Source organism: Aulostomus chinensis, chromosome 14 (assembly GCF_037954235.1).
Source record: "Aulostomus chinensis isolate RoL2024-O1b breed Wild chromosome 14, RoL_Achi_v1.0, whole genome shotgun sequence".
Taxonomy (NCBI): domain Eukaryota; kingdom Metazoa; phylum Chordata; class Actinopteri; order Syngnathiformes; family Aulostomidae; genus Aulostomus; species Aulostomus chinensis.
Genome location: NC_141333.1, coordinates 27,647,773 through 27,670,954, shown reverse-complemented (window position 1 = coordinate 27,670,954; position 23,182 = coordinate 27,647,773). Strand labels below are relative to the sequence as shown.

Sequence of the window (23,182 nt, the reverse complement as noted above, 5' to 3'; positions counted from 1 at the left end):
AATATTTTTTAGCTATGCGTATTAACTTTATTTGTTAGATGGAATATCAGCTCACTAACACATCTCAAATATTGTATACTTTACTGCACAGTAGCCATATTCAGAATTGAGACAGTGTGGGCAAATAAACTAGTGTGGTGTCTTCTTCTGCTACTTTTACTGGATTAGACCTAAGTAATCAACTTTTGGTTATTCATCATCATGAAACTGTGTGCTGTTTTGAAAAAAAAAATCTCTTGAAAGGACTTTTCCACTGATTGGAGAGTTTTTCAGCAAATAATAGTTGGAGTTGTTGTGTTTTGTGTCTCTACAAATATAGTACAAATTATAAATCCATGACTACAAAGGATTCAGTCACATTGTAATTGTTTGTGTTCCTCTGTATCATCCAGTGATATAATTATGTAAATTCATGAAAAAAGAGGAGCTCATTTACATAAAACAAAATCAAAGAAATGAAAAATTGAACATCCATCTATTTACATTTTATGCAGTGCTACGGTTTATTTGACTTGTCAGAGGGAGTATTATATATACCTAATTCTGCTGTCATCACATAATATCTGCATATTAGGGTTTCTATACTGAGATGAACTCAATAAATCAGATAGTGTCAATCTACCAGAAACAGTGCAGAATGATAATCTGTTGTACAAACATTTTAAAGATAAGTATTGAGGCATGGGAAAGACATCTTTATGACGATATAGTAGACTCAAAGCATTTATGTGCATACTTCAAAATGCATTCAAATGGAGAGCCAACGTGGTCACTTAAAACTCTGTCAACTCCACTGAGTGCTGTGTCAATTTATTATTGTCGAATTTGCAGTATATGCTGGCAAATCCATGTTTAAAGACACAAAACACACAGTATTTGGGAATGAAGTTCTTTATTTAATGGCCACTGTGACTGTTGAACCATGAATCTTGCATACTTGCATTGGAGTGTGGTAATTTAGTTCCAATTCTACCTTAAAGTGTATAACCTGTGCCACATAACCTAAACATATTTGCAGCAACACTGACTGAGAGTGATAATGAAAAAAGTATGTTTCTCTTTTTTTTTTTCTGTCGTTTTAGTACTTTAAGGGCACATATAGGATACCCACTTCATTGGTTTGACGCCCCACATTTGAACAGGTCTAAATATTAGCATAGGTGCAAGCCAGCTAAACAGTCGTTGGTCTTTGAAACATTGTCTGATTTTTAATATGAGACGAATAAAAACAAAAACATGCAAAAATGTGACAAGAAGTGGCTAAAGGGTTAATAGTTTTAATCTGCTGGTGGGATGCAACATAGAAAAGGAAAGAAAAAGGTAAAAGAAACATCAAACCCAAGCAGAGAATCTACGTTACAATGTTAATATCAAAGAATGGTTGTAAGACATGTAAACTTTAGACATCAAGCTGAAAAGGACAAAACACATCCAGCCCAAAAAAGAGTAAAGAGCAAAAAGAAAATGTCCATCACTTTCAAAAAAAGGACAAGAAATGTAAGAAAATCAAAGAAGGAAAAAATTGGAAGAGTAAGGGTAAGTTTGGTTTTCCTTGTCATGCAAATCAGTTTGGCATCGGGGGGAAAAAATACCTTCATCTTCCGTGCGGTCACTATCACCTAAATCATCAGTGTGTTTCTTTGTAAGGGGACCTATAAGGACCAAGAAGGAGAAGGAAGGAGGAAAACAGGGTGATCAAGAACACATACAGCCTTGAAAAGATGCTCTCAAAAGATAAGAAAGTATGTCATTAAGTGTGTCTTAAGTCCCCTTTTTGGTTTTGGAAAAATCTTCACACCGACTGTGAGACTTGGTAAATATGACCGTAATGTCCACATCACATTTTTTCAGAAAGAATTCACTGTGTTCATTTAAGCAAGAAAAGAGGGACAAAAAGAAGTGAAAAAATATAAGTCTGTGTTGAAAATGAAAACTTAATTCAGGATAAACCTAAGGGTTCCACAGACATAAAATTGATTGAAACAGTTCAAATGGTCACATCAGTTCTACATATGACAACCACAGCAGCACTTTAATAATCAGTTACTGGACTGTAAAAGAAACAGAGGCAGTGACTGTATGAGATAAGCAGCATTTTTAAGAGCAGAACCTTCAACAAGCCTGCGACACACTCCCCCTGTTGTTTTTGAATTGAAGTGTGTGAATGTGTGGGACACTAAACACACGGACACACACACACATCCAACATAGGCTGCACTGCTGCATAAAAAAGCAGAGCGAGAAGAAAATACAATTTTTTTTTTTAACAGTTTCTCACCTTTCCAATGTTGAGAATTGCATTGACAAAATTTAAAACAAATGTATGCAGCTAATCTTACTTACAGGGATCTATGTGAATCAAGAAAGTAACCATGTAGATTCCCAATATTTGGTCAATATATCAATAAACGTAGCATTATCCCACACAATGTAGAATAACAGTGTCATTGCTTCACCTGCTGCTGGTGTGCTAATCATTCTGCTGTGTACTTTCAGTGTCAGTCTGCCAACAAGAGAACACTAAACATGTGCTATGTGTAAATCTTTGCTTTGGGTGCTGTATGTTTCAGTAGGTATGTTAACTGGTGATTCCACACACTATGGGCCCTATTTAAGTGATCTATGGAACCAGACTGTTGGTGAATGTGATATGTGCATGCCATTCAGGGTGTGTTCAGCTTCCTTTTGATATTTTTTGGTATTTTCTTGGCATCAGTGTATTGCACATCTGCTCATCTGATTGATGCTCTCTTTAAATAGCACTTCACATGTTATACTGTAGTCCAAAGACCAGCCTTTACTAATCTATGGTGCAAAAACATTTTCTGGTGTCCCAAAATAACAATGCACCATTATTGCACCAGATCAAGCCTCATTAACTAAGGCCTAATAAGGCTTAAGCACCTGCTGGTGCAGATGGAGGGCATATTAATTTACTAGCTAAAGGGTGAGGATACTTGATGTGAAAATACACCAACTTGAAACTAGTTATGATGCTTGAGTTGATCGAGTGCCAGTTACACCATGCTTGAAATAGGGCCCAGAGTTTGTTTTTTTGGCCAGGTAGCGCAAGTCCTGCTCTGGCTGCAACCTTATGTTGTTGACAAAACCACAGGAATTCCCTGACATTTACAAGAGCTGGAATGTGAACTTCGTTACCTTCGGTGATGAGGCTGGAATCCAGATACATACTTTAGCAAGAAGACATTAGAGGAGTATCAAGCTTCTCATTCAACCCTCAAAAAAGAAGCAAGTAGGCACATTTGTTGAAATGTCAAATTAGTTTTATAGTCAATGTCATTTTCAATTATAGGTAGTAAGTTAAAAAACCTTTTTTTGTTTTGTTTGCCTGGTACAACAGGGGAAGTGGTCAGCTGTTTCTTTATGAAAATTAACAGTTTCTGAAAAATGCACATCACTTGAGATGTAGACATACACTATAATATAGTTCCACAAAAGTAAAAACGATTAACACACATACTTACAAACCTTACAAACACGCACACACAGATACACACAAATGCCTCGTTACAAGTCTGTAAACATGCATGAAACCAAAATGGCTGTGCTTAAACCTTTACACACACATGCATGTATGCACGCACACACTCACACGTCATCATCATCATCATCATCATCATCATCATCATCATCATCATACTACACATTAGAGAAACATTAAACATTATGTGAAGAAAATTTGGAATAAAAAGTATCCACAAAATTCAAAAGACCAAAAAGGTGACATACTGATTGTGTTGGATCCTATTTAAAGAGACGCACATGAGTGGAATTTATTTTAGTGCATAGTTCATGGGGATTTTTCCTATTTCCCATTATTCAGATACTACTGGTGGTCAACCCTTTCCTTTTTGTGACTTCCAATAAAAAGGAACAGTGGCTGTCTGCATATCATTTCTCTGGTGAATTTGACAAGCAATATGATAAGCATTAGCTGACTTCTGCTTTCCATGTGCTGAACAAGCATAGAGACAGAAATCTTGCCTCTTTAAAAATGTAAAATGACTACGAAAGTGAGAAATGCTTTAAAAGTGTGTTACCTTCAAATATATATACACACACACATACATATGCACAGTTAGATAGATAGATAGATAGATAGATAGATAGATAGATAGATAGATAGATAGATAGATAGATAGATAGATAGATAGATAGATAGATAGATAGATACAGTAGATAGATAAATAACCATACCATAACTTGAGAATCAGTAAAGGAATGGACAAAATGATTGATGTGGAAGGCACATGTGCTGCTATTAGTGTGGCATCTTGTTTGACGGAAGGTTAGTGGGGATCAGAGCTGACAAGACAGCTGCATGACAGCTCCTATCACACACACACACACACACACACACACACACACACACACACACACACACACACACACAAACACACAATAGAGCAATCAGGTGTCAATTGTAAACCATCCAGTGACAGGAGGCTTCAGCACTGACCTGTGCTTCTTTACCTGTCACAGTGAGCATATATGTGTGATAGTAAAACACACACCAACAGCAGTGAGCTAACATCTGACATCAAATCTGAACAGTGAGCACTGGATCTCTCTCTCTCTTGCTCTCTCTCTCTCTCCATCTCTCTCTCTATATATATTATATATAGATAGATAGACAGATACATATATATGTATATATCCATCAATCCATTCATTTTCTACCACTTATCCTGTTAACTGTCACGGGGGGGCTGGAGCCTATCCCAGCAGCCTTTGTGCCAGAGGCGGGGGTCACCCTGGACGGGTCGCCAGTCCATCACAGGGCCAACACATATAGACAGACAAACATGCGTTTTTACAGTCACGCCTATGATCAGTTTAAAGTATCCGATTAACCTCGTCACCTCTTGCATGTCTTTGGACTGTGGGAGGAAGCCGGAGTACCCGGAGAGAACCCACACAGGCACAGGTTTTGCTGTCGAATAGATCTGTCCCAAAATAAATTCTGTAAGGAAACAGCATTCAAAAAGGAACAAATTGGATGAAGGAAAGCATTTATCCTGTAAAAATTTGTTCTAATTGGGCCCATACTTATTTTTATAGCAACTTCTTAGGAACTAAAGCATGCATTCACAAACCACTGGGTACTAATAATTATTAGATCAAAATGGACTCAGTATGATGGGATTTTTTTTTTCTATCTTATTTTTAAATTTTGTAACTACCCTTCCCTTGAATGCTACAATGTATGCTGGCTGGAGTTAACACAGTATGCTAAGTCAATTTTGGACCTAATGATTTTTTCTGTGTGGTAATAATGCTTCATTAAGTCAAGAAACTGTGTGTCCAAAACCAAGGCGGGTGGGTAGAGCTGAATGAAACAGAGTAAATATCACAATCCATAGATAGATAGATAGATAGACAGATAGGCAGATAGATAGATAGATAGATAGATAGATAGATAGATAGATAGATAGATAGATAGATAGATAAATAGATAGATAGATTGAAATTTTGCAAATTCCCACAACTTTCATTACATAAAATTGCATAAATATTCTGCATATGCCATTGCAATTTTTTAAGACAACATGCCGCATAATGAAGGATTTTAGCCTCCAACAATCACAACAAACTTTTTTTTTCTAGAAGGACTGAATAGTGTAGATAGATAGATAGATACACATGGAAATTCGTTGGGAAAATTATGATGGTTAATGTTTTCTCTCTTTTCTCTATTTTTGTTCCATTTTCATTCCTCATATATACCCTTGGGCAGTATGGTGGTGCAGTGGTTAGCACTGTCGCCTCACAGCAAGAAGGTTCAAGTCCCGGCTCGGGCACAGGATCCTTCTGTGTGGAGTCTGCATGTTCTCCCTGTGCCTGTGTGGGTTCTCTCTGGTACTCCAGCTTCCTCTCACAGTCCAAAGACATGCAATTGGGGACTAGGCTGATTGAATACTCTAAATTGACCGTAGGTATGAATGTGAGTGTAAATGGATGTTTGTCTACATATGTTTGCCCTGCGATGGACTGGCGACCTGTCCAGGGTGAACCCTGCCTCTCACCCAAAAGCTGCTGGGATAGGCTCCAGCCCCCCGCGACCCTTAACAGGATAAGTGGAAGAAAATGGATGGATGTCTCCCATTGTCCATCAGCAATGATAAAGGAGGAGCTGTAACAATCCAAGACTCAAAAGGCTAGCTTGAGAGAAGAACACACACACACACACACATACACACACACACACACACACACACACACACACAAACACACACACACACACACACACACACACACACATTAATGGCTTTAATCACGTCTCACAAACACCCCCTCACACACACACAGACACACAGTCAACCCTCAGGCTTTCCCCCTTTCAAGAGGAGGTAATTATTGCAAGGAGTCCATGCATCGATCGCACATTCAGCACAAGAGCTATCCATACATACATATTGCTCTCTCTATGCATCCGTCAAGGTCCACAGTGGCATCGAAACACAGTGGCTTAATCAATCACCAATGCACATTAAAAATGGGGATCTAACAGAGCACACAGTTCAGTGAGCCAAATAGGTAATCTACTACTGACCTTGGATAAAATCCCTACAGGCTGTAAACTATAAATACAGATCTACTCCCAAAGGAAGACCTGGCAGTCTAATGCACTTTAGCAACTGCTCTGATGAGAGGAATTACATACTGTGAGCACTGGGCTCACTGAAAGCGTGAGGATGTGGCTGTTGTCTAAAAATACAGTTAATTTGTTGGATGAAATTCTATCACACAAGCTCAAATTTTTACCCTTGCTGGTGTATGTAGAGCTGGACATAATGTGGGAAGGCTCCTTCACAAATGCATTGAGGACTCATCTTTGTCCTGATCTCACAGAAACACAGGAAATAACCATGATGTCCCAATACCTCATTATGTGGTGTAAACACGATTATCTACATTCACACATTACTTACAGTATGTTCTTGCTTTGGGGCTGTGGATCCAATGGTTGAAATAAATAAGGAGGCTGAAAGAGGACCAAAACCTATGAGATACAGCTTATTTGGTAATGGGCTGAAATTGACTTGGGACATTTAGAAACATGAAAACATCTATTTCAGGCCAACCCAACCAACCAACACTTGATACTAACTCAAGTCTCAAGTCCAAGTAGACACTAGTGAGGACACTTGTCATTTCCTGCCTTGATTATGGTAATATTCTTTTTTGCTAGGCTACACCTCGGTGTGTCCATAATGCCCACCAGGTTTTTTTTACCAACCCAACTATTTCCAAAATTGGCAATTTGCACATTACAAAACTAATAGCCACTGTCATTAGCGAAGAGGAAATGTGGTATTTACTTGCTAAAACAAACTTCACTTTTCAGAGTCTGCCTGATACAGCTGTTCAGAGGGCAAAAGTCCAGAAAGTATGGGGCAGCGAAGACTACTGGGATGCAAATTTTCAGTGGCCATGTTTTCATAAAATGTTGAGCTACCATTAGAAATGCCTCTAATGCAAATTAGAAACAGCTGTTTCAGTCAAGTGGTTTGAAGCCAATAGTACAGTTTACATTGTGCATACTTCCATCAGAAGATGGTGGTGTACAGAATTTTGTTGTAAAGCAGCATAGGAGAAAAAAAAAATTGAAAACACAACAGGTCAGCCCATTATTTTGGCTCTCCAAAGCTATTTACCAGTTTAAAATGGAGAAAAAAATGGATGCTCTTAATAAATTACTTTTAGTTGGACAAACTGTAATTGATCTTTAGTGTAAGCTCGTACGGCCACAATGCTGCTTCTCTGGAGACAAAGGCAAAGGCAAAGTATGGGAATAACCAGGTAGACTAATTCTGAGTTTACTGATTTTTTTCCATGTCCAGTTCACCATATTTACTTTTCACCCCCCCCCCCCAAAAAAAAACGAAATCTCTGATGCAGCCATATAAATGTTTTCAAGTTTTTGCACATTAAGCTGTTTCCATAAAAGGCAGAATGTGCAAGACAGAAAAATGTGCACCAAAATGTCCTTCTGGAAGCACAATTTTTTTTTATCTCTTTAAAGACTTTAAACTGAAGAAAAAAGGAGAGCCTGACAGATACATTCCAATCCTCCACACACCTGGCCAATCACTGCCTGATCTCACAGCTCCACTGACCTTACTTTACTCATTTCAGATGTGGAAAATTTTGAATTCTGCTCTTTTCAGTACCCTCAAACCACAATCTTGAAACCATGTCCTTGTCCATGATGGACTGAACATTAACTTTCATCTCAAGTAAAACGATAGAATAAAATATTTCTTTTGCAATACTTAAATTAATCTTTTTTTCTGCTTGCACCTTCCTCCCATTTCATCAACATGTCATACTTTCCACCATCTCATCCAATTGTGTCTGTGTTATCTGTCTTTGTCTCTGCCCCGCTCTCCTGCTCTCTTTCCCTCAACCAGTCAAAGCAGAAGGCCGTCCCCATTGAGCCTGGATCTGCTTGATGTTCCTGCCTGTTAAAAGGAGGGTTTTCGTCATCGCTGTTGCTGGATGTGCTGCTGATGGAGAATTGTTGGGTGTAAATTCATTAAAGGAGTGTGGTACTAGACCTGCTCCACCTGTAAAGTGTCATGAGATAACTTTTGTTGTTATAAATACAACTACTATCAATACTAATACTAATACAATACTAATCAATACTTGATTTGACTTGACTTGTGCTATTAATTTCATACTTGCATTCACCATTCTGTACTTTGCTACTTGTATGATGAAACAAACACACACTGTCAATGTCAGTGAGTCATCTAAAAGCAGCCTTGGGGACAAGGGTGGCGGATGTGGGAGCACGTGTGACTAGTGTTTTGCAAACAAGTTTAAAAAAAAGGACAGGAAAAAATTTTCACAAGCATTTTTCATTTTATTTAATTTTATAGGTTTCTGTTTCTGTCCCTTTGCACTGATATCATGGGTAATTTATAGACCCATTTTTGGTATTTATGAAATATGGTTGTTTATGGGTTGACATGTTCAAAACTGTGGGTTTCCTTTCTGCTCTACAATCAAGCTGCTGGCTTATGAAACCGGAGCAGATGGAATCTTGATTAAAGTCATATATAGAAGGATTTAGTCGGACGTCCTTCACAGTAAAATAGGAGCATGGAAGCAGGGCATGCTTAGTTAAACATCAAAGCAGATCAAACAAGAGAAACATCATGTACTGTAATGACTTCACTAAAATTGAAGGGCATTTCCACATTCACTGGATTTAAAGCAGATTTCAAAACCGCTTCTATTCAGCAATTAGCCAGGGGTCAGTGGATCCAACAGACCTTATACAGTATGTCTCATGATAAGAGGGTTGTAACTTGGCATTCTAGGTCCAAAATAAGTTACTCGAGATCTACATTTTGTGCTTAAGACCAAGCATCTTGTGTCTAGTCAGGAGCACACTTATCTGCAAGGAGACACAATTGTTTGATAATATCACTTACCACACTGACCAAAAGGGGAACATGAGGAATCCTCTCCAGAGACATCAACAATAAGGAAGAAGATTATTCTCAAAGAATCATCTTTGTTTCTTCCCCTTGTTCAAGAGCTAATTTCATCTGAATAAGTTTATGTTATCACATTTCACTGTGTTTCAGTTTCTTTTAATTTTCCTTGACTGCTCTGTTTCTTGACTGCAAGTGATTAGATTGAAATTTATAATTGATTGTTTACAAGGTAATCTAGCGAAGCAGGCTGTAAATCCACAGGCAGGAGGCCATTTACATGTAAACATATTTCCAATACCTGTTCAAACCTTGTATATAAAATCAGTCATGGCCTGATCCAAACACAAGTGGACAGCTCTCTCAAGGTTTAAAATGCACCTCCATATGTCATAAACATTTACATAACTTCCGCTTACAAAGGTTTTTAATCTGATGTATCTGCAACCGTTTATATTTCTTACAAGTGAAAAAATGGTGTTTTTCTCTCAAATCCAGTGGCGATGAAGTATTGCAAAATATATATACGTGTTGCAGTGGATCATTTCATTTATTGTCTATCATTGACATTTGTACATTTTTGAACTAGTGTCTTGTTTTGTTTGTCTTGTTTAAGAAAAGACAGAAACTGAGAGAGATGGATAGAGAGAGAGAGAGAGAGCGATGGATAGAGAGAGAATGAGCTAGAGAGATGGATAGAGAGAGAGAGAGAGAGAGAGAGAGAGAGAGAGAGAGAGAGAGAGACTTCTAATAAGACAGCAACTGGTTTGGCCTGTTCACCAAGGTTTACATTGGAAAAGTAGTAGAATGTCACTAAATCTAGCCAAAACCACATGGGGATCGAATCTCAAAATCCAGGATGCATTGAGTGTCCACAACTGTATGTAAAGCGGTTATTGGTAAGGCTGATTATCTAGATATATATCTCTGTTCAAGATTCCACCGAATTCAGGTAAGTAATGGTCTGGAAGTTATTAAGTGTTGTAAAAAACTGTACAGCATCTACCTGTGAATAGAGGAGAAAAGGAAGAGTAGGAAGTTATTTAACTACAATTATGAAGGAAACATCTCTGAACACACACAGAGACACAGACACACACACACAATGACAATGAATTGCCATGTGAGCGTTGCAGTAATACTAAACAAAAACAAAAGATTGACTGATAAGGAATTTTTGTCAAAGGACAAGTTTTACTCTGATTTATGAGTTTGGTTAACCCATAGATACTGTATATTGTAGTTTATTCCAAATAGTCTACTCTCAGTCACTCTGGTTTCAGGGGGTTGAACCTCAACCAAAGTGGTTTAGCTTTCACTGACCAGTCTCTCCAAATATTTCTCAGGATGTGTTTGGGCAGCATGCCTCACATCTAAAGAGACAAGTGTATTTATTTGCTTTTTGTTAAGTGACTCATTTTGACCAACACTGTCAGCTAATAGGCCAGTAGCCAGTCCATTTATCAGGGAGTCAAGCTGTTTTTGAAGCGAGCTCTCTCTCCTCATGCAGTGAGACTTGTCAGCTCTGCTCTGTGTTCACCCACTGCTCTGTGAAATATGGCATGACAGGAACTGCAGAGGTTTTAAAACCAAGTTTGTGACCCTACTTACACAAGAAAGAAATATGGATTTTGACTTCAGGGTTAGAGGAAAGACTCAGCAGAAAAGATGTTTGTGGAAAGCTGCATTTAGAATGGCCCAGTGATAGAATGTGTTGGATTTATTCATGATTGCGGCTTTAACAACTTCTATATCGTTTCTTTTCTTCCTGCTTTTCACTACAATGCACTGTATATCCATGGCAGTAATGTGCACTTTAGTGTACATTTTGGACTCACATTTTAGTGTTTTTTCTTATGGTGGTAAAGTGAGTATCTCAAATATCATCACACTATCAAAGCAAATCCAAAGTGCACTGTACGCCAGTAATAAAATGCTACAGCAGTGTTGAGTGCTCCCACCCTGGCTCCTGTGCACCACACTGCTCTTCATCACACTTGCTAACTCAACGCATTTACACACCTCTGCCCCATTTCTGTCACATCAAGTGCCACAGAAATAAGCCACATTAGAAGGACATTTGGAAAGTGTCAAGGCCAACAGCCCACTCTTCTCTGTTGTTTGGATGCATTCCCCAAACTATTAGAAATATTTCAGAGATACTAGCCCAGGGACATTGACGGAAGCTTTCTCGTCCTGTATGTTCAATGATTGACATGAGACTGTTGACTTATCATCATAAAGTAGTATTTCTTTAGTATAAACAAGATAGAAAACATATAAATATCCACAACAAAAAGGGTTGGTGTCAGTCTGAACAAGCTGGTACTCATTTGCATTTTCTCATAATAGTCTGAAAAAAAGTCTGAATTCTTGCTTGTGTTGTACGTCGCTTTGGACAAAAGCGTCTGCTAAATGAAATTGTAGAATTGTAGAATTGTAATACCACTTTGTTCCTGAAGAGGCAAAGGCAAGTCTCACCAGCTGCAAACAGAGCATGTCTGTGCCTTTGCTCATTGAGTTATGATTACTCAAATTCTCTCATTCTCTCTTTGACAGTTGAAAGTGAGAGACATTGTAATGGTGGGCAGCCAACCACAGGGGGGGAAACCTTTGTATCAGCCTTATCAGCAAAGGTGATCAAGAATGTGTTGGAGAGGAAAAGGGTCAATTGATGAGTTTCCTTGGCTAATACTGATGAATTTAGCATGTCTTTCTCCATCAACTTTTAGGACTTACCAGCATGCTTGGCAATTTTGAGTGTCCCTTGAAAATTACCCCTTTATTCAATACTTTTCAATGCACTTTCTTATTTGTTTTTGTTTTAATTCATACAATAGTGTTTTATTTTTGTAATTCATTAGTTACTTTATTTGATAGTTTATTTTCAAAATGTATTATGGCTTCTGAATATTGTGAGAGAGGAAACAAAAACAATATTATATTGAGAATTTTCTTTATACTGATCAATTTTATTTCAAGATATCATATATCATATCATATCATCATCATTTCAAGATATAATCAATTTATTTCAATTTCAAGATTATTTCTTTTGTTTTGGTTTTGCTCATGTTGTTATTTTTAGAAAAGAGCAAACTTTCATTGCTGACATTTTAATTACATGGCCAACCCATATTCATTTAAGAACTCCAGTTACTTTCTCATTTTTTTTTTAGTTTACCTCCAGTAAAGTGAAAACATTCAGATTTTCTATTCTGATGTATAAGATGAGAGCAACCTCATCTTTTATCATTCAACCAGTCTTTCTTGAAGCCCCAGAAGGCATCACATGCCATCAGACTCCGCTTTTTATTTTCTTGAAACCATTCTGTCCAACATGTGCCTGTTTCCTCTGAAAGACGTAGTACAGGGACTACTATGAAAGGTGAAATGGGATGAGATTTAGCATACAGTCACAAACACACACACAGACAAACTGTGTGTGTCTTGGACTGCAGAGATACCACATCAGCCAAAAGCTTACTTTTAGTGAAGATGAGCATCTATCCAGTTTCTATTGTGTGCACATACACGTGCATGTGTGGGTGTGTTTGCGTGTGTGTGTGTTTGTGTGTGTGTGTGTGTGGGTGGGCGGGTGAGTGCATGCTGTGTGTGTCTGTGTTTGTGTAAATGGCGTAAATGTAAAGGACATCTTAAAAGGAAACCCCAGGCTTTGTGGTGACAAAGCCAATTAGTGTAAAAGCCACATATGTGCAGCTGCTTGGGAAGGAATCCCAGTGTGTTTTATGCTGTCATAGCTTCCTCTCTCATCTGTCTCTATTATGACATCACTAAAAGATGCAGTAAAACATTTAAAGGGGCCTCACCACCCTGCTCTTGTAAAATAAGTGTTTCAAGCATTCATGCTGAATGTTTGAATTGAAGTTTAAGGCCAGTGACTGATCTAAAATAGTATTTAATGTGACATTGGCCCTCTGAAACATGAAAGCCTGGGTTCACATCCCACCTCAAGCTACATATCTTGTTTGTCTTCTAATCAAAATATTCCATTTTACCTGCTTGAGACATGAGACATTTTAGTTAGATCAATATAATGTGATAATATATAATGTAATATCATAATAAAATGTCATTAAAAAACTATATTCATTGTAGACAACACCTCCCCTCCACCCACCATACAAACAACCATTCATCTAAAACACACACATGAAAGCACAATTGTAACGTCTGCAGAGTTCTATTCAGCATCACCCATACTCGACCACCATATCTTGGTTCCATTAATAATAAATGTCATTAAATGTCACAAAAATGATTGCATGGTTGTAAAAATCTTAAGATGAGTGTGTGCGTATGTTTGGAGCTCTCCACGGGTCACATGTCCCATGGCCCTATAGCTTGGTTTATGCTTCTGCGTCGCGGCGACGGTGTAGACACTACACCATCATTGAGCATTCAAAGTTCTGTGTCAAGGGAACGCGTTGTTCTGCAAATCATCGCCAAGCAGCTAGGGGGGTGTGGCTGTGTCTTTGTATGGTTTCGGGGGGCTCTTGTCGGATTCCAAAACAAAACTATTTACAACAGAAAGTCCAGTGCTTTTCTTTGAACTACTGTTTGCTTTCATGAATCAAACTGTAAAGTTTGTCATGACAAACATGACTTCTTGAGGCCATTTTTTTTCCGGAGACGCACATATTTGTCGTGGAGGTTCTTCCACCTCTTCATGCATTCGGCGACCTCCTCTGAGCGGACCAATCACAGTCCTTGACGTTCACGTCACGACGCGTCGACGTGATGTGTAGTCAGGATTTTTTGAAAGGCGCACGTCAGGCTACTGCGTAGGGTCCACGTAGGGGTCTGCATCGACGCCGTAGGTACGACGTTGCCGCGATGCAGAAGCATAAATCAGGGTTAAGAAGGCGATATATCAGTGAAGACTGCGATAGTGAGATCTCATTAGCCACACGATACATATTTCTGTATGGTGGAGAAACAAATGCTGCTGAATTATTTACACTAGAAGAACATCTACTGATCTGAGTGCAACTGAACTTAAAAGAATTTGGAAAAACTGTCTTGTCAAGTGACAAGAAGAGAGGCACAACAATTTGGTTAAATGGATGTGTGATAGTACATTGCTATTCATGCTGTAAGTAAAAAAGGAAGACTGCTGGAATACTGTTACATTGAAAACATTAATTTAACCATTTTTTAACTGTTTAATATTTAAAAATGTAAAACTGTCTGAGGGTTCTTTTCCTTCACTCAACCTGCCCTAAATAAAACCAGATTCTATGAGTTCCCTACTTTGCAGATAAATTCAATGTATTAATATTAATCAAATTAGTAATCCTTTATTTTGATAAACAACACATTTATTTTAACACACATTGGTTTTAAAAATTGGTACTATTCCATACTCAACAAATTCATCCCTGTCACAGAGATGGAGGATGTCAAAAGAAACATACAAACAGAGTAATCCATAGTCATGTTAATACGGCAAGACAAAATCTTGATAAATTCAGAGAAAAAGCTACTGAATGAAATCTAAAGTGAACCTCACCAGCTTGTGAATACCAAAGCTTGAAAGACTTACTAGACAATGATTTAAATGTCTGAGCTCCTTCAATGACTTGGACAAGTCACTCAGTAGTTGGCAAAAGCTCCATGGACTGATTTCTAGAATTTCAATAGTGCAGTTTTAACAAGCTACATCTGCATATTGTCAATTTAATGTTACTGTGCTTAAATCAACTAACACTTACAAGAGAGAAATATATCATCGATCACCATTTTGTATGTAAAAAAATATCAAATGTCTGTGCATATGTGACACAATCAGTCACCTGTGTGTTATAATTAGATTTATCTAACATTAGCATCATGTAGAAAAGGTCAAGTGTGTCTAATGAGGTCTGTGAGGTTGATGTGAGTCTAACTCAGCAACATGACTTCATGGTGCTAATTGCCACTGGCAAACACAGAGATGCCATATTGACAACAGGAAAGTTGCTATTATTGGCAACACAGTCACCACAGTTTCCGCAGAGCTCGCTACCTTTTCCAATTATTGACTATGAATATTCTTCGTCCTCAAACCCTCCTGCTTATATATCATTACCAGCAGCGATCAATCGTAGATTATTAAATGAAATGTCCATTAAGCCGGAGGGGTATTTCCATAATGGGCGGCCTGCCAGAAAGGGATGCCGGAGGCAGTGAGACTGAAATGAGGCTGAGTCAGGCCTCATATTCAGCCACCGACTAAGAAGTAAAGGCTTGTTCTGCCTTATAAAGACAGAAATCCCTTGAAGTTTTGTTAACTTGACACACCAACATGTGTATGGATTACAGGGGCACATGCACTGTCATATACTTATAAACACCCTGTGTTATATTTCAATAAGCCATACCCAGTCACATTGTTGTTTCTCAAATGTTTCTCTGCCCTAGACAGTCAGACTCATTTCCTCATTCCCTCCTCTGATCTCTCCCTTGGGTTTTTAAGAATTGGTCGAAAAATCCATGTTTGTTGACTTGGACAGGAAAAATACTGCAGTTTTAACATGACAGTTGCTCCAATTAAATGACCTCTGAAGCCATCTCTTCCTCATCAATAGGTCGTCATATGTCAGGAGGACAATGGGGCTCTATTATTACCCCTTATTCATTTAGAACAAGAGGGAGAGAATAGAAAAAAATCCTGAAATATCTGTAATGTCTATCAATAAAATCAATCTATTGTATTCATCTTGTCACATCTTGTCAAATTCCCATAGTGATTTGAAACATAAGTCTAGCTATATATCTAAATTCACAGATATGTTTCCACCAACCTACAGTTGCAGACATTAAAACCAGATACAGTATATAAACAATTTTACCTTTGGGTCAGACAACATACCCTCTGAATTCATTCATTTGAAGCATACTGATGCAAAAATATTCATTTCAGCCTTATGTGGCATCTCTGTCTATTTCAAAGCCACATGGATTGAAGTTTATTTTTTTGATAACTTTAATGTGACTTTATTTGCTTTAGTTTTTAAGACGCATTAGTTAGAAGTCAATGCTTAACTTGGTCAAAATGTATTCTACTGTAATTACAGTACGGTATACAATTACAGTATATTAGATGAATATGTGATTTGTGTATGTTCAGTGATTTCATTTATTAATTTTGCATTAGTGAATATCAGTTGCAGATTCCAAGTAAGAGTTTGTGTGCATGCGGAAAAAAATCTGCATGTTCTTGATTTTGAAAATGTATTTGTATATGTACAAATACGGCTGTGTATACAGATATATACAGTATGTGTTGGAGTGCATATGTGACATAAACTCCATCCCTATCAGTTTTATCCTGATCTCTGCTCCTCTGGGAGCTCTCCAGCGCACAAGAAAAGGGAGGGGAGTGCCAGAGAGACCACAGCCCAGAACAGGGCCTCCTCACTGGGGGAGAGACATGTTCAAAGGGCTCGTTTGGCCCCATTGGGACCAGCAAATACAGCTCATTTGCCACTGCAATTCTATTTTCACATCATTTCAATTTCAAAGAGCCTTCTGCCTGCATTAGCATTTGGCTCAAAAAAGAAGTGCTGGTGACGGGGTGGAAGAGTAAAAAAAGGAAGGAAAAGGGTGGACGAAAGAGCAGGGGAATGAATTTGTACTTCATATGACCACAGAGTTAGTGGTCGTAGGAAGTTTTCAACATTTCTAAATGGACTGACCACAGCTCATATCCTTACAGTCTGTATGCTATGATTTAGGCCTTTCAGTCAACCAGTCAAAGTCTTTACTTCTTGCCAGAAAGAATGTTAACTACCTGATTATCACATTCATGAGTGTCTGACAGCACAAATTGCACTGGACTGCTGTTGGGTCACATGGGCAAACTTTGACAGGCAGTGCGTCTGCAATACCGTCATCTTGTTACCACATAATAACAGATAATAGTAATTGTTTTCTTTTAAGTCATTGAATTTTTTGTTCGTTGAATTATCATTTTTTAAAAAAAATGAAACATTATGTGTCTTTTAGTGACACAGTATAAAGGCATTTCTTACTCACTTTATTCTACTTTAAGTGATGCCAGTATCAGCAGCTAAAATACAGCACAGAACCCTAAAACTCCCAGGCCTCTGGTATAGGTTATATAGGTATAGAGGATAACACAGAACCACCCTACAAGAGTGCATTATCAGTGCATACACAGATCCTTTCTACTCCAGGGTCTCTTCTTGTTCATCAAAATGAAAGGGGTACCTGCTTTTTATGAAAAGTGCTCTTAGAACAATTCTCTTCTGATTTTAATTTTAATGAAATAAAAAAAGAAGGTGAAGTAAGTATGAGGAAAGTATGTTAGAACAAGTAAGTAAAACTTCTGTAGTTCTGGAAGTTAATGACAAATTTAACGAGCCTAACGGATTTCTTTCATTTAATAAACTAACTCCTCTGACTTTGAAACTATAAACTGCGATATCATATGCTTGGTGATAACAAAACCAGATTTAATGAAACAAACGCTCCCTGTTTGAAGAATTGCAAAAATCTCCTTTCAGTATGATAATGTATATTCAGACAACAAATTTATTTCAAAAATCCATCCTTTTTCTAGTACTTAGCCTATTAAGAGTCACAGGGGGGCTGGAGCCTATCCCAGCAGCCTTTGGGCATGACGCAGGGTTCACCCTGGACAGGTGGCCAGTCCATCGCAGGGCCAACACATCGAGACCGACAACCATTCACACTCACAGCCATGCCTATGGTCAATTTAGAGTATCAATTAACCTAGTTTCCTCTTGCATGTGTTTGGACTGTGGGAGGAAGCCGGACTACACGGAGAGAACCCACGCAGGCACGGGGAGAACATGCAGACTCCACACAAGAAAGATCCCATGCCCGAGCCAGGATTCAAACCCAGAACCTTCTTGCTGTGAGGTGACACTGCCGTGCCGCCCTTATTTCAAAAGTGATTTCCCAATCTCTTACATAACATAACAATACAATTTTATCAGACTGAAGCATCTGTGAACATTAACATGCATACATGCATCATTCCTGTCTCAGTCCTTCCCTTTTTCCTACTCTCTCTCTTAGATGCCTTTGATGCCATGCTACAAATCACACATTTAGCTTTTCATCAATATTTCATCTATCCATTCCTGGCTCAGCTCTTTTGAGCTCTGTAAATCAGCCTTGGATGTGTGGGGGGGGGGGGGGGGGCGATGAGACCTTTACCTTACAGGGGGAGGTAGAGTCAAAATGTTGGTATGTGATGAGGGGTGGGTGGTTCCAGTTGAATATGTTGTGCCATGTACTGAAGTTTTGTTTTCAAGCTGTTTTGCTGTAACCTTGTGAGTTCTTTTTTCTTTTCTTTTTTTAGAGAGAGCTTTAAACCTTCAACATGTTACTGGGGCCTGAAAGGAATAGAAAGTTAGAAGTTTCCGAATTTTTCGAGAACTTTTTTTTTATCATCTTCCTTGATCAGCTTCTTAAAATGATTGCTGAAGTCACTTTTTGACAATTTTTTTGCCTAAATCAACTCCTTATGATGTTTTTTTTCTCCAGTTTTTTGTGTTTTCTGAAAATCATGAAAAATTACTTAAGTGTTTATTTTAAGAAGGTGACGATATATAAATTATAAATGAAACAACAAAAACAACAAAAAGAAAGATGTTACTTTTCCTCATTTGAAGGGACAAAGGACAGAGTGTGCCTTAGCTTGGGCTTTATAGATAAAATGTGTTTCAATGGGGCAGCACGGTGGTGCAGTGGTTAGCACCGTCACCTCACGGCAAGAAGGTTCTGGGTTTGAGCCCCAGCTCGGGCACGGGGTCTTTCTGTGTGGCGCTTGCATGTTCTCCCTGTGCCTGTGTGGGTTCTGTACGGGTACTCTGGCTTCCTGCCACTGTCCAAAGACATCAAATGGGGACTAGGCTAACTGGATACTCTAAATTGACCATAGGCATGGCTGTGAGTGTGAATGGTTGTCGGTCTATATATGTTGAACCTGCGATGGACTGGCAACCCATCAAGGATGGACCCCACCTCTCGCCCAAAAGCAGCTGGGATAGGCTCCAGCCCCCAAACATTATCAAGGGAATATACTGCTTCTTGAATTCACAACAACTAAAAGCAAGTACTTGATGAACAAATTACCCTTTTTGGGTGCAATATTGTTTTGACTCCTGTCTGCAGGAGCAGGAAAAACAGGATATTCTCTTTATCTTTAACACAGGAAAGGCTGAGGCAGAGGAGAGAAGGTGATAATGACATAGTGAAGAAGAGATAGTGGTAGCTTTAGAGGAGATAAAGTCAGAGAGGAAGCTATTTTCTTATTTATGAAAAGAAGTATAAAGGGTCAAAAGTGCTTTTTCTGGGGGGATTGAATGTTGATTTATTGTTCTCTACTGTATTGATTGTTTAGTCAAGTGACTGCTCATCATTCCCTCTTTGACACTGATGTTACATTAGGAGGTGAAACTTAGAATAGGATACCTTCTTCAAAAACTGTGAAAGGTAATGTCAGTAATCTTAATTTTTATGAGGGAACAGAAATACACAGACTTTGTCAATGGACAAAAAAATAATAATAAAAAAAAAGATCCCGAGGGTATGTGAGATTGACTTTCACTTAAGCCATATCCCCACTGGCCAAAAAATTAAAAAAAAACAAAAAACAGCTGACATCCCCTTACTGTAGATACTATATAGGATTGTTTGTTTTTTGAAGGTGCAGTAAAACAGCTTCGATCAGTATTAACGAGAATAAAAATTCTGGGTGAATACAATAATTTTCTGCCAGCTTTCAGTGCTTCCAATCTTCCTTCCTTCCTAGAGCTCCACTATCAAGAATGCACACAGAGGAATCAGACCTTCTCACCTCTGCTGGTAACTTCCACTGCTTTTTGAAATCTCAGCCACAAATTCAATACCAAAAGTTGTGTTCTAACATCATTCAGTTGATGCCAAGTTTGAAAAATGACTGAGACTGAAAATGCAGCAGAAACTTCCCCACTGTCCTCCATGCAACTTTTACTGCAGCTACCAAAGATCGTATACAAGTCCAAGATGCTACACTTGAAGGAAAAGCAAAACAAAACAAAAACAAAAAAGGCAACTTCTTTTCCTCATGCAATTAGAACAGGATTTTTTTTTGGACTAGTTGTGCAGTGGGAAAGTGGTATTGAATCAACCTAATAATCTGGAAGATGTAAATTTAAGATTTTTATGTTATAAAGTAGTTTAAATTACAGGGACAGTTCACATTGACATACAATTCTGTTAATGTGACTGTTTAGCCATCTAGGCTAATTTCCAACTGCAGTTCCCTGGGTAGGTGCGATAATCACTACAAAGAACACATAAACATACAGTAGCAGTACTACTGTATATATAATTGAAAACACACATAATAAGGACACAAAATATTGTAAAATAAGGTCTGTCCATAAAAGATAAAGCACCGATCCATTTGAACAACTTAGATATTGTCCTTCAACTTGATTATCCTTGAACCATAATTTTAAGTTCATTTTAAATTAACAGCGTTTACTGCTGTTTTGGGCATTAATAGATTGCATTTATCGTGGAGTTTGATATTTATTTTATTTTCATATTTTTTTTCTTACTCATTATCTAGGGAAAAAAGATAAAGTTGTATACAACATCAGATGCAATCTGACCATTTTATCACATTTGAGAGGAACTGTAAAGAGGAAATGAGGGTTTATCATCTTCACTTTAACCTCTTGTCTCAGTACCACAGATAATTGGTATTTTGCTAGCTTGAATAGTAACCTTGATGTGATGTAACATAATTCCATACCATAATTCACCAAATTGCTCTAAATCTCTGGGCTACAGTATACTGGACAGTAGGTGAGCATAACATCAGCAAATGCAATATTATTCATACTTATAACACAAAACAATATGAAAAGGTGCATCTCTATGAATGTAAGAGTTATTTTCTTCAATTTAATTAGTTCTAAAAGTCGCTGTCATTGTCATTGTCCTCCACTTATCTGGTTGGTCCAAGTCCAGGGAATGCTTTGGAATCCCAAGGCATTCCCAGGCCAGCTGAGAGATATAATCCCTCAAGCATGTCCTGGGTCGGCCCCAAGGCCTCCTCCTGTTTGGACATGCCTGGAAAACCTCCTGAGGCAGCCATCCAGGAGGCATCCTCACCAAATGCCCGAACCACCTCAACTGACTCCTCTCAACATAGAGGAGCAGCGGCTCTACTCTGAGTCCCTCCTGAATGACTGAGCTTCTTGCTCTATCTCTAAGGGAGAGCCCAGCCGACCTGGGGAGGAAACTCATTTCGGCCGCTTATATTCACAATCTTGTTCTTTCGGTCATTACCCAAAGCTCATGACCATCGGTGAGGATTGGAACGTAGATTGACCGGTCCACAAAAAGCAGAGATGACATCCTCCCGCTACGAAACTCGACCCCCTCCACCACCCAACTGCGCCTCAAAATGTTGTCCATAAAAGTTATGAACATAACTGGTGACAAAGGGCAGCCTAGGCAATCCAACCCTCACCGTGAACAAGTCAGATTTACTGCCGCACCCAAGGCAGACTGGTCTTAGGCGAAGGGCCAGACAAAGAACAATTCAAAAGACCCTTCATGAAAGTGAACTCAAGGCTCTGGATGTTGTGGGGCTGTCTTGGTTGACATGTCTCTCCAGCATTGCGTGGATATCAGGGGCAGTGCCTTTGGAGTGGCAGAATGGGGTGGTCCTGAGAAAGAGGACCAGAGGGTGTGTTCCAACTATCGGGGGATCACACTCCTCAGCCTCCCTGGAAAGGTCTATGCCAGGGTACTGGAGAGAAGGGTCAGGGCGATAGTCAAACCTCAGATCGAGGAGGAGCAGTGTGGTTTCGTCCCTGCCGTGGGACCATGGATCAGTTTTAAAAGTGTAGTTGTTTATTATTATGCTGGAAGTAATGATCAGACAAGTCAGAAAATAATGTAGAATGTTTTCTACAAAGTTGCTGTGATCTAAATCCCTACAATTGTAAAGGTCACCAGTCAATAAAATAGTGGAGGCTAAAAAGCCTTTGTATGTGTCAAAATGTTCAACCATGGCAGCCCAACTTCGAGTTAAGAGAGGTGGTGAAAACCATGGCAAGCAAAAAATGAAAGCAGTAGAACAGGACACTCTACAAAGGCACTGGTGACAAGCTGATCCTCTTGAGCAGCAAACATGCAACACTTCGCAACTGCAGTTCATGCGTACATGTGAAAAAAAAATACTGATGCTTTATAGTAAAGCTCTTCTGTGTAACTGAGTGCGGAACCTGAATTTACAGACGTCTGAAAACAAGTGTGACTGATTTTTTTCAGACTTTTTAAAATGAAACAGAAATTCACTTGCACAAATCTCTGTATTTCCTATCTTTTGGTGGAAGAAATACTATACTTAGTATACACAGAGCTCGTTGTCTTTTGAGGTTACTGCTAGGACACTGAAACGTTTTTGTGTGTAATTTGGTTGACTTGTAATTGTGATCAAAAGGGATCCACAACTCATAGATCTGTTGGGCCATTCAAGAAGAATATCAGTAATGATAAATTTTCTGATCCAGTTTCACCCTCTCTGTTATTGCCACTTGCGCGCACCCCTGTCTGACTGATGATATGTATTGTTCATCCTTGTGGTTTGGGTGGAAAATGTCAAATCAATGAAGTGTTTTTGTTTATCAGTCAATAGCATCAGCAGTAAGGCT

The 23,182-nt window shown here is 38.7% G+C and overlaps 1 protein-coding gene across 3 annotated transcripts in view; it reads right to left on the bottom strand.

Moving 5' to 3' along the window:
• nlgn1 (neuroligin 1) overlaps positions 1-23,182 on the bottom strand; it is a 399,552-nt gene that overhangs the window by 231,389 nt on the left and 144,981 nt on the right. For 2 of the 3 annotated variants that reach the window (XM_086225325.1, XM_086225326.1), the window contains one exon: positions 1,593-1,652. The exons of the other annotated variant lie outside the window; for it this stretch is intronic. In XM_086225325.1, coding sequence (XP_086081451.1) covers positions 1,593-1,652 — 60 coding nt within the window. The remainder of the gene's footprint in view (positions 1-1,592; positions 1,653-23,182) is intronic. 3 annotated transcript variants of the gene reach the window in all.